Below are 10,196 nucleotides of genomic sequence, written 5' to 3'. Positions count from 1 at the left end.
ACAACTCATTGGGATAAAACCCAATAAAGCTTGAAAAGATGGAGGGAAATAGAAAAAGAGGAAGGCTGCATACTAGATAAATGGAATCTATTAAGGAGGTCATGGATATGACTTTGCAGGAACTAAGCAGATCAGTGGAGGATATGGAGTCTTGGAGATATCTCATCCAGAAGTTTGGGATTGACTCAAGAGTGGTTAACAACAACAACAAAATGTGGTGCGTGTTGACTAGCTCCCAAAATGGCATCAAGAACCTCCTTATACTCCAATTCTGAAGCAGTTTTCACTTTTTTAAAAAATTGCTATAAATCCATAAAGCAGCATATCAGTACGCCAGTGTATTAATGTTTATCAGACAGTTCTTAGAAAAACCTGAAATTAGCATCATACATCAACCTTGGGGGAAGGAGCAAGACTGATAGCTAACAGCCAGTGTCTTCTTATGCCTGTGTAGCATTTCAGTTCAGAAGAAGACAGGCTTACAATAGAGCTTGAGAATTTGCTGTGAATTCTGTTTTTATATTAGATCTGTTTTTCACTTTTAAATTCTGATTAATGGTACCTCTAGCGACATTCTCAATTACCATAAGGTAATGTTGAAACGGAATCTCTCTTCCTGGATCTTGCATCCATTGTTCTGGGTCCTGTTCTCTGGAGCAGTAGAACACAAACTTGCTCCCTCCTCAATATGACATCCCTTCAAATACTTAAAGAAGGCTGTCATAACACCCCTTAACCGTCTCTTCTCCAGGCTAAACATACCCAGATCCCTAAGTCTGTCCTCATAATGCATGGTTTCCAGACCCTTCATCATTTTAGTCGCCCTCGTCTGGACATGCTCCAATTTGTCAACATCCTTAAACACTTGAAAGCAATTGCCAATTGAATTCAAATTCTCAAGACTGACATGTTCAATTTAACTTTTGCATATAGCACCAATACTTTGTGCCTGATCAGTAGTGAACAGTGATGTTGTCAATGAAGAATGAAGAACAAGCAAGGAGAAAAAGTCTTGGGAGGAAAAATGAGAAGTTTGGACTTGAATATAACTGAGCTTGAGATTATAACGAAGTAACCAGACAGAAATATAACTGGTGCAATTGGATAAAATCGGTGATGCAATCGGTGAAAAATCTGGGGTTGAGAGAGAGAACTATGTGTTATCACAGTTTATCTGGATAAATCACATGAGGAAGAAGAAGCTTAATCTAGCCAGATAAGAAGAGAATCAGGATCATGGCAATCTAAGACATAAAGGTGAAGAGAGTGATTCATTCTTTTAAAGTAACAAAAATAAAGGAGAATCTGACTACAAAAGAGGTCTTTGATCTGAGTAGTATCAGGGCTGTCACTGATTTTCAATGAAGTGCAGGTTGCAGATGCCATATTAGCAAGAGTGAAAAATAGATTACATGAGGGAAGCTTGGGACCCTGGGAGCAAGTAGCACACTCCAGGAGTTCGGGAATAAGATGGAAAAGTGAAACTTAGGAGTTGGTTGGAAAGAGAGTAAAGAACATTCCTTTTCTTTCTTTCCTTCAAGTTTGGATGCTGAAGAGGAAGAGGTTAGGCTAACCATATTTCTTTGACCCAGAAATTGTACATTGGGATGGCAAAAATGGAATGGGGTTATGTAATATTCCATATTCATGAAAATGTAAGATGATAACAAAAGTTTTATTACATGAATAATTCAGCTAACAATTATTCTTAAGTGACAGAGCTCATACAAAAACTAATGTAACAGCAGAACAGATGCCACCACATCTTCATGTGGACCACAGTCACACATTAGACTGTGATTCTGGAGAACAGGATTCAAATTCCCATTCAGCCATATAAGCCCACTGGGTGACTTTGAGCAAGTCACACTCTCTCAATCTCAGAGGAAGGCAAAGGCTAGCCCCCTTTGAATAAATCTTGCCAAGAATACCCTGTTCATCTTAGGATCAAGGACTGCTATCTGGGGGGAAAAGTCCTACTTAATTTAAAATAATATAAGGATATTTGGGACCTAATGTCAATATGGGCTGCTAGGCATAGAAATGTGAGGGGGTACAGAAGATATTTTTAATGCCCTCACAAGTTCTTAACCAAAGTATATGTATAGAGGTAAAGGGCAAAAGGGGAGGTTCTGAGCCTAGTTAAATGATAAAAGAGATTAAGGCCCTGTATAACTTAGGGAGAGCAAAATTTGAGGGAGAGAAGGACACCCAAAAAAATCAATGGGATACCAACCCTGCACAGAAGGAGACCTGTTTCCATCAAAGTACCTCCCTAAAAAAGAAGGGAAATCCCAGAGAGGATGTCTGTTGGTAAGGTAAGGGGAGAAAAGATAGAACGAGGGGAGAAAGGATAAAATGAAGGAAGAGGAAGCAGAATGAAAAGTTAACTGGGAGGACAGTAAGGTGTGCTGGGCAAAATAAATATATAAACACAACAACAACAACAACAACAACAACAATAATAATAATAATAATAATCTTCAGGAGAGGTAAATTATAATAATACTTGTAGGTCAGGTAGCATAAACAAAATGTGAATGGGGAGGCAGTGGGGAATGCAAGGTAAAATAATGGTAGTAAGTAATAACATTGAGACTTGAATATGAAGTAGAATAAAATTATTAATATAAATGTCTGCGAGTGCACTAAAATAAAGAACTGGGGAGAGAGTAGAAAGGACACCCAGGCAAATTAATAAAATAATAATGCAGCAAGAGAGGTAAAATAGAGATGAGCTTTGGAAAGAAGGAAGACTTTCCCAGCCATAAAATAAATTAAATCTAGTGAGACACACACCCCCCCCAGCCATAGATCAAACTCAAATTTTTAATGGCAGGGTGGGAAGGAATAAAACATCCTCTTCCTACAGTCCCTCCCTCCTTTTCCCAGCCTGGGGGGGGGGGGTGAGGCAAAACAATGGCCTGTGAATATGCTGGCCACATGCCAGTGCCTTGCTTTGCCACCAAACCTAGAAGGAGGAGTCAGTGATGATGGCAGTAGTGGCAGCAGCCTCCCCTTGCCTGCATCACTGGCTGTAGCTTTGCCTTCCCTTCCCTCTCACTGCCCCAAGAAGAAACACAGGGCAGTGTGCCACTGCCAGGAGGCTTGAACTGACTGTGGTTTATTAAGAATGAGGAAGAAATTGTCATTTTTATTAAAACAATAGACAGTTGGAAAATGTTTTTTAAAATGGTACTGTCCTGTTTAAAATGGTGCATATGGTTAGTTTAGAAGGAGTTTATGAAGAGAAATAGATTGGGATTCTTGTCAGAAAATGATTAATGACAAAGGAGACAGCAGCTAGAGATATTCAGGAGGAGACAGCATCAGTCTCTCTCTCTCTCTCTCTCTCTCTCTCTCTGTGTGTGTGTGTGTGTGTGTAATGTGATGGTAGCTTAACAATGTATCAGATATGAACGTACTAGTAAACTTTCTAAAGTTAGGGCATTCAGTGGTGATTTGCTGTTGGGTTCTAGTCAACAATAATGATTCATGGTTGCATTATTCTTCTGTTTTATACTGAAATAGATGCAATAATATAGATTGAGTTCTTCAGCTAGTTTTAAAAAAATAGTTTTCTACCAGGCTGCTATTGAATGTGCAGAAAAAACTTTAATATAAAGCTCTAGGTAAAAGTCTTATGGTCTTGCATGTTTTGTTCTCCAGCCTCAATTGCCTGCTTCTTTTAGTTACATATGTATTAGAACTGCCTTTGCTAGACCAGCATATACTAATCTAAGAAACTGTCATTGGGAAATTAGAAGGTTGTTTCAATTCATCTCTTTCTTCCCAGAGAAAACAAACAGCAAATGCAAGTCTGCCTGTGTATCTTCCCATTCCAGTGAGGAAAATGATGGATCTTGGCATCAAGCGGAAGCAAAACACCAAACTACATCTGCTACATCAGATAGTGATAGTAAAAAAACCAAGGAACCTACTATCAGAACAAATAGCAGTTTTATGCATGCCAAAAAAAGGCATAGTAACCTAAAGAAAGCTGCCAGCTGTGAGGAGAAATCAGAAAATCAAAGACAGTCAATAACTAATTATTTAAATAATTGTGAAGAAACAGCAGCTTGTATTCAGAGCAATAACTACACTAATGAGAGCACAAGGAATCCAAGACAGTATAAAACAGTACTTAATGGGAACACACAACATCTCAAAACAAGCAGAAGAGAGTTAAATTGTGAGAGATGGTCTCCAGCTAGTTACAGCAGACCATGCCATGCCAGAAGGGGAAGTGTGGACTGCAGAAGAGATGCTCCCACTGCTGCTGCTGCACAAAATAATGTGATAAATAAGGTCTATCCTTCGGTGGCCAGCAATGCGAGGACTTCCAGGCTACTTTGTGGCAGTATGGCTGTGGATAGTGGCCGTGAAGACAGTGCAAAACTGAACAGCAATGCTGCAGTGACACCCAGGAATTCAGAGCTGTGCTTTGTTCAGCACAAGGGCACAAATATTGAAAACATCCCATTAGAAATATGTAAACAGGTAATAGAGAAGGAAAGGGTGCGAAAAGAGCTCTTCCGGGAGAAGAACTGTGCTGCCAACGTAATTCAAAAGGCTTGGAGAAGGTAGGGATGACATTTTTCTTTTCAATCTTTTTTGTTTTTTATCTAAAACATTTTGAAATAATAGTAGAGTTGGAAGGGAGTGGAAAAGATATGGTCCAGTATTCTGTATTAGCTACTTAGTTAAGTATGCTTATTTAAGTAATCTCTCCTGGCCTGTTACCCAAAAAAGTGGGGGACCTGGGGTAAGGCATGCTAACAGACCCCAAAACCTGACTCACCTGTGCTCTAATAGCTGACTGAATGCAGCTCCTTCTCCCTGTCCAGATGATGCACAGTAAAATGGGGGGGGGGGGGTTGTATGATTGTGGCACTTGTGTCACAGTCATGACTAAAGATTGTTAATATGGAACAGTTACCTGAATTTAATAATCTTAACTAAAGGGCTCTACAGACTGCCCCTTTCCTGGCTGGATTGTGGCCGCGGCAGCCTCACACCTCAGCCCCAATCTCTTTTTTTGCGCTCTTCAAAGGGTGTCATAGCCATGACAGTGTGGCAGTATGGCGCCCCTTTGACACTGCGCCATCTGGACGCAGCGCCAGAGGCGTACCATGATGCTGTGCACCATCTGGAGCAGCACACAGCATCATGGCACTTGGGGGTGGGGTCAGGACATCCATTTTAGGATGTTGTGCCCTGACACCGCCCACAGGCTGGCCTTCCAGGCAGGTCTGTATAGGGCCTAAGTAGCTTATGCAGAATACCAGCCAAAGGATGTAGTAAATACACAGGATTTAACTTTTGTCTGTTAAAGGAAGCTTTTCTTTCTATAGAGGAGAACGACTTACTAAAAGGAAATGTTGCTTTTTCTAGTACAGTAGTCATACTGTGAAGTGATTCATGGAAAACTCTGGACTCAAAAAGAAGTCAGTTAAAATGGATATTGCACACAAACACACTTTCTTTTCTCCATCCAGATACCGGTTAAGAAAACAGTTTCTTCAGCTCTTTAATGTTAAGCGGCAGAGCAAGGAAGAAGAAAACAAGTGGCGTCAAGAAACAGCAGCCTTTTGCATTGATGTCACTTGGAACAAGCAGTTGAGGCCTGCCCATTTGAAAATAGCTACTCCAGGCAAAAATCTAAAGTCTGTAAACAAGAACACCTCGGATGTAAATTCTACAGAAAAGTCATCTACCCTGAAGCAGATATATGGTAATAGTCCATGTAGTTATATTGGAGATACAAGGATTAATTTGTTAATAATCTTTTCCAGTTTAAGGCTTCTCAGATGTTATAATGAAATATAATTTCACAAATCCTCTAGGATTAGAAATTAATGTTTTCATGCAGATATATAGTACTGAAATAATTAAAAAGAATGAATACTTTAGAACACTAGAACTTTGTTGTTCAAAATCGTCCTCATGTTTCAGTTAGGGCATACCATACCTTGTCTTAAGCCTCTGAGCTTTCAGTCACTTCAGGATATCCGTCCTTAGAATCATAGAGTTGGAAGAGACCATAAGAGCTATGCAGCCTCGATTTAAAGACCTCCAAAGGTCATGCACTATATTTACATGATTAAATTTATTCATGCACTATATTTGTGGGAGTATAGAGCAGGCATTATAGATGCATTCTGATGGATCTAAATGTACATGCAAAGAATGGATAGAACTATTTGGGTATTATGTAAAGGTCTGAGGAGTGAGATAAGTTAAGCTTGTGTGTGTGTGTGTGTAAGTCAATCTAGGTTTTTTGGGTTGATTTTTTGATTAAAATTTCTACACACACACACACATATAATATACACACACACATAATGTGTGTGTGTGTGTGTGTGTGTGTGTGTGTGTGTGTGTGTCTAGAAATTTTAATCTAAAAATCAATCCAAAAAACCTAGATTGACTTATCCATGGGTCAGTGTAAGTACTATATCTCAAAATAGGAACCATCTCCTTCTCTGAGTAGAGTGGTGAAAGGCAAGAGCTTAGTTCATCCCAGGAGAACCAGAAGCACCAACCCCCCCTCTTCTCTCACAGCTGTGAGGTATAAATTTGAGTAAACTCAGAGTATACTAGGAGTAAGATAGGGAATGAAAAGGAAACTGTATAGGCAAGAAAAACAACTACTGTCCCTCTCACCATAAAGTAAATGTAAAGTCAGTGGAGAAAATTAAAAATGCATGTAAATGTAGTGGCCTTATGTACTTCAAAATCAGTAGTAAACCACTTCAAATGCTAGTCTAGATGCAAAGATGACAATAAAATATTAAACTGTTGTCCTTTTTTGTTATTTAAACTGTCCAATGTTAAGTTAGGTGATTGTTAGCATTTTTACTGTGGATATAGTCCACCAAAAGAGAGTGGAAACTACAAATACAAGCATACTTGTTCATACTAATGTTTTGATACCTTTTTTTTAAAGGGTGCTCTCAAGAGGGAAGAGTTCATCATCCAGTTTGGCCTCCTTCATCAAAGTACAAAGTTTGTGAATTACAGACGTTATCAGGTAAAGTTCATACCATATTATATTATATTATATTATATTATATTATATTGTATTGTATTATATTATATTAGACCAGGCCTTTAAATATTAAATTAGGGCTGAACCCAAAGAGGGCCATGTTTTCTTTTTTATTACAGCAGCAACAAAAATCAAGGGCCTTTTAGTGGTTTCTCAACGGAACTGTAGTATAGAAACTGGCAAAATGATTTAGAATGACGCCAGTGCAAACCAAGAAATCAGTGCTCTCCTGCCCCCTTGACTTTTTATGTTGATTGATATCCAAATCCAGTTATCCACACTGTCGTGAATGTCACTACTTTCAGGAAGAAAAAGGGTTTCTTCCCTGTGGTCTCTGTTACTCACTCAAAATGGGATCTCTGCACCTGCGCAGTGTGATTTCTGGAGCCCATAGAGCAGTAGAGCTAGAGTTTTGGCAGTAAACTCATCTTCTTTTTCCTCAAGTATATAGGCTGCCCCACCCAACTGTCCTCAGTTCCAATTCCAAAAGCAGTAGGATTCAAGGAAAAGAGGTCAGCAGGACACTGAGAGGAGTGTGAAATCTCATTGCACAGGCACAGAGATCCCATTTTATGTGAGGTCACAGATGACCACTCAAAGAACCACAGTTACAGGTAAGCAACCTGTTTGTCTTTTCATCTCTTCCTTCTGAGTCCTGGGTAGTGAACAGGTCACAGAAAAGACTATTTCTACCTAGTCAGAAACATTAAAGTTGCCCTCAAATTTAAAACAGAAGGATATCGTTTGTACCTTTAATTAAAATAGGATATTTTAGTTTTAGAATCTTAGAATCATAGTTGGAAGACACCACAAGGGCCATCCAGACCAACCTCCTGCCATGCAGGAACTCTCACTCAAAGCATACCCAACAGATGGCCATCCAGCCTCTGTTTAAAGACCTCCAAGGAGGGAGACTCCACCACTCTCCAAGGAAGTGTGTTCCACTGTCGAACGGCCCTTACTGTCAGTAAGTTTCTCCTAATGTTGAGCTGGAATCTCTTTTCCTGTAGCTTGCATCAATTGTTCTGGGTCCTTGGTCCCCTCCCAAATTTGACCAGCTTAAATTCTTTTCCTTTATTGATTACCATAGTCATTTACAAATTGGCCTTATGTATAAGTCAAGGGAAGGTTTCAGATTCAAAATGATGGATTTTGATATGACTCATGGATAAGTCGAAGGTAAAACCTAGGGGGCTATAAAGAAGGATTCAAAAGGGAAAATACCACTTCCATCCACTTCTCCTTCTCGTGGCCTCTGCCGACCACCTAACACCAATTCCCAGGTGCTGGAGGAGAGGTTTTAACATCAGGTTGAGGAGGGGAAGCAGGTGGTGTACAATGGGGAGGGTTTTTTCCCTGAGAAGAGAAGCCTTGCACATCAGATTGGGGGAGAGAAACAAATGGGGATTTTTTTCCCCTGGGAAGAGAAGGACTGAACTGAGGAGAGAAGCAAGTAGTGTTCAGTGGGGAGTTTTTCCCTGAGAAGAGAAAACTTGCACATCAGATTGGGGAGAGAAGCAAGTGGAGTTAAATAAGGTGTTTTCCCCCTGGGTAGAGAAGTATTGCTGTGCTGAAATGACAAGAAAAAAAATGTGTTGCACCATCTTGAAGAGTTACCAGAAAAGTCTCTATCACAGGATCTTGGAAGTAACCAGTTAAACATTTTTATTTTATTTATTTTATTTATTGAATCCCAAGATGGGATTCAAGGCAGTCTAAGTAGTTTGAACAGTCAATGCTATCACACAAAGAGAGTCAACATACCTACCATTTCAGTCTGAATGGCCTCTATGAATTGAAACTGAACGGTGCAGCTTTCATCTATAAATGCACATATATCCTAAAGTATTACTAACATTTAAGACTGTTCATCTAAACCACATGACACAGAGGCTGGTGTCCTGTTAGTAGTCACAACCAGAGTATGCCCAGCAAATCAACTGTTGGTAAGTCAACACACAAGTAAATCCCATTGATTCAGTGAGTCTAGTCTAGTCGGGACTAGCAGCAGAATTTAAGCGGCTTTGATTCCCAGTATGCTTATTAAGGAGAGAAAGATACAGTATTTTCACTCTTCACTGGCCAAATGCGGTAACCAATTTGTGTTTGTTTTCTAGCAAGTGGATTGCAGTACCTTTGCCTGCTGGAGAACACAGGAAAATCTAAACAATTTTCATACAATATGAAGCCTACTACAACAATCAGAACAAAGCACATAAGATGCAGGAATGAAAGTAAGACTGAGCTATAGCAGAAGAACATATCAATTATACAAGAAAAATTAATAGTATTTTTATCAGTGTACTCACATAAGTGGTCTTAAACAGTTCTAGGGCACTATAACTCTCTTATGCACTTGAAACAGTATTGAAACTTAATAAACTGTATAATATTGGGAAAACTGTTTTATTGTAAATTACTAGAATGTTCTTATCTCTGTATAAATAAGTGTAAAGCTACACATCATGTTTCTTGAATAACTTTTCTATATATAATTAATTTGTGTATGTTTCAAAAACTCAGTAAGACAGAGAGGCGGAGTATAAGGACAGGTTGCATACTTGTAACAGTATTTCTTCGAGTGGTCATCTGCGAATGCACACAAATGGGTTGTACTGTGCCTGCGCAGTGCTGCTCAGAAAATGTCTGGAATCACTGGGCAAAGTTAACTTTGCAACTTTTTGGCGGTAGCTCCGCCCATCCCTTATAAGTCCCCTGAGTTCCCGTTCTTTCCCCAATTCTGAAATTTACGCTGCATAAGCAACATGAGAATGAGCCAATGTAGAGCAGGACACTGAGGGGAGGACGGGTGGGATTTGTATGTATTCGCAGATGACCACTCGAAGAAATACTGTTGCAGGTATGCAACCTGTCCTCCTTCTTCGTGGTCTCTGCGAATCATACAAATGGGCTAGACTGACAAGCTTAGGTCAGTGGCAGAGGGAGTGTCATGACACCAAGTAATAATAATAATAATAATATTTTATTTATAAACCGCTATTCAAATAGATCATAGCGGTGTACAAGAAATTCAGTATACAATACAATATAAAAATACAATGGACAATATACAATACATATATTGTATTGTATATAAGAATGTTGTCTTCCAGGCGAGGCCTGTTGTTGCTGGCCTGCCTCTCTC

At 39.4% G+C, this 10,196-nt stretch overlaps 1 protein-coding gene across 5 annotated transcripts in view; it reads left to right on the top strand.

Moving 5' to 3' along the window:
• The window catches only part of INVS (inversin), a 109,796-nt gene extending 100,089 nt beyond the window's left edge, over positions 1 to 9,707 (top strand). For 3 of the 5 annotated variants that reach the window (XM_042476595.1, XM_042476597.1, XM_042476598.1), the window contains 4 exons: positions 3,797 to 4,583; positions 5,499 to 5,734; positions 6,950 to 7,033; positions 9,169 to 9,707. In XM_042476595.1, coding sequence (XP_042332529.1) covers positions 3,797 to 4,583; positions 5,499 to 5,734; positions 6,950 to 7,033; positions 9,169 to 9,302 — 1,241 coding nt within the window. In that variant the 3' untranslated portion in view covers positions 9,303 to 9,707. Of the gene's footprint in view, positions 1 to 3,796; positions 4,584 to 5,498; positions 5,735 to 6,949; positions 7,034 to 7,495; positions 7,666 to 9,168 lie in introns of all 5 variants that reach the window. The other 2 variants (XR_006104760.1, XR_006104759.1) reach the window with 2 other exon arrangements.
• The last annotated feature ends 489 nt before the right edge of the window (positions 9,708 to 10,196 follow it).

The sequence above is a fragment of the Sceloporus undulatus genome, chromosome 6, assembly GCF_019175285.1.
Source record: "Sceloporus undulatus isolate JIND9_A2432 ecotype Alabama chromosome 6, SceUnd_v1.1, whole genome shotgun sequence".
In the NCBI taxonomy this organism is placed as follows: domain Eukaryota; kingdom Metazoa; phylum Chordata; class Lepidosauria; order Squamata; family Phrynosomatidae; genus Sceloporus; species Sceloporus undulatus.
The sequence above is the reverse complement of the archived record's forward strand: the minus strand, read 5'-3'. Positions and strand labels throughout refer to the sequence as shown.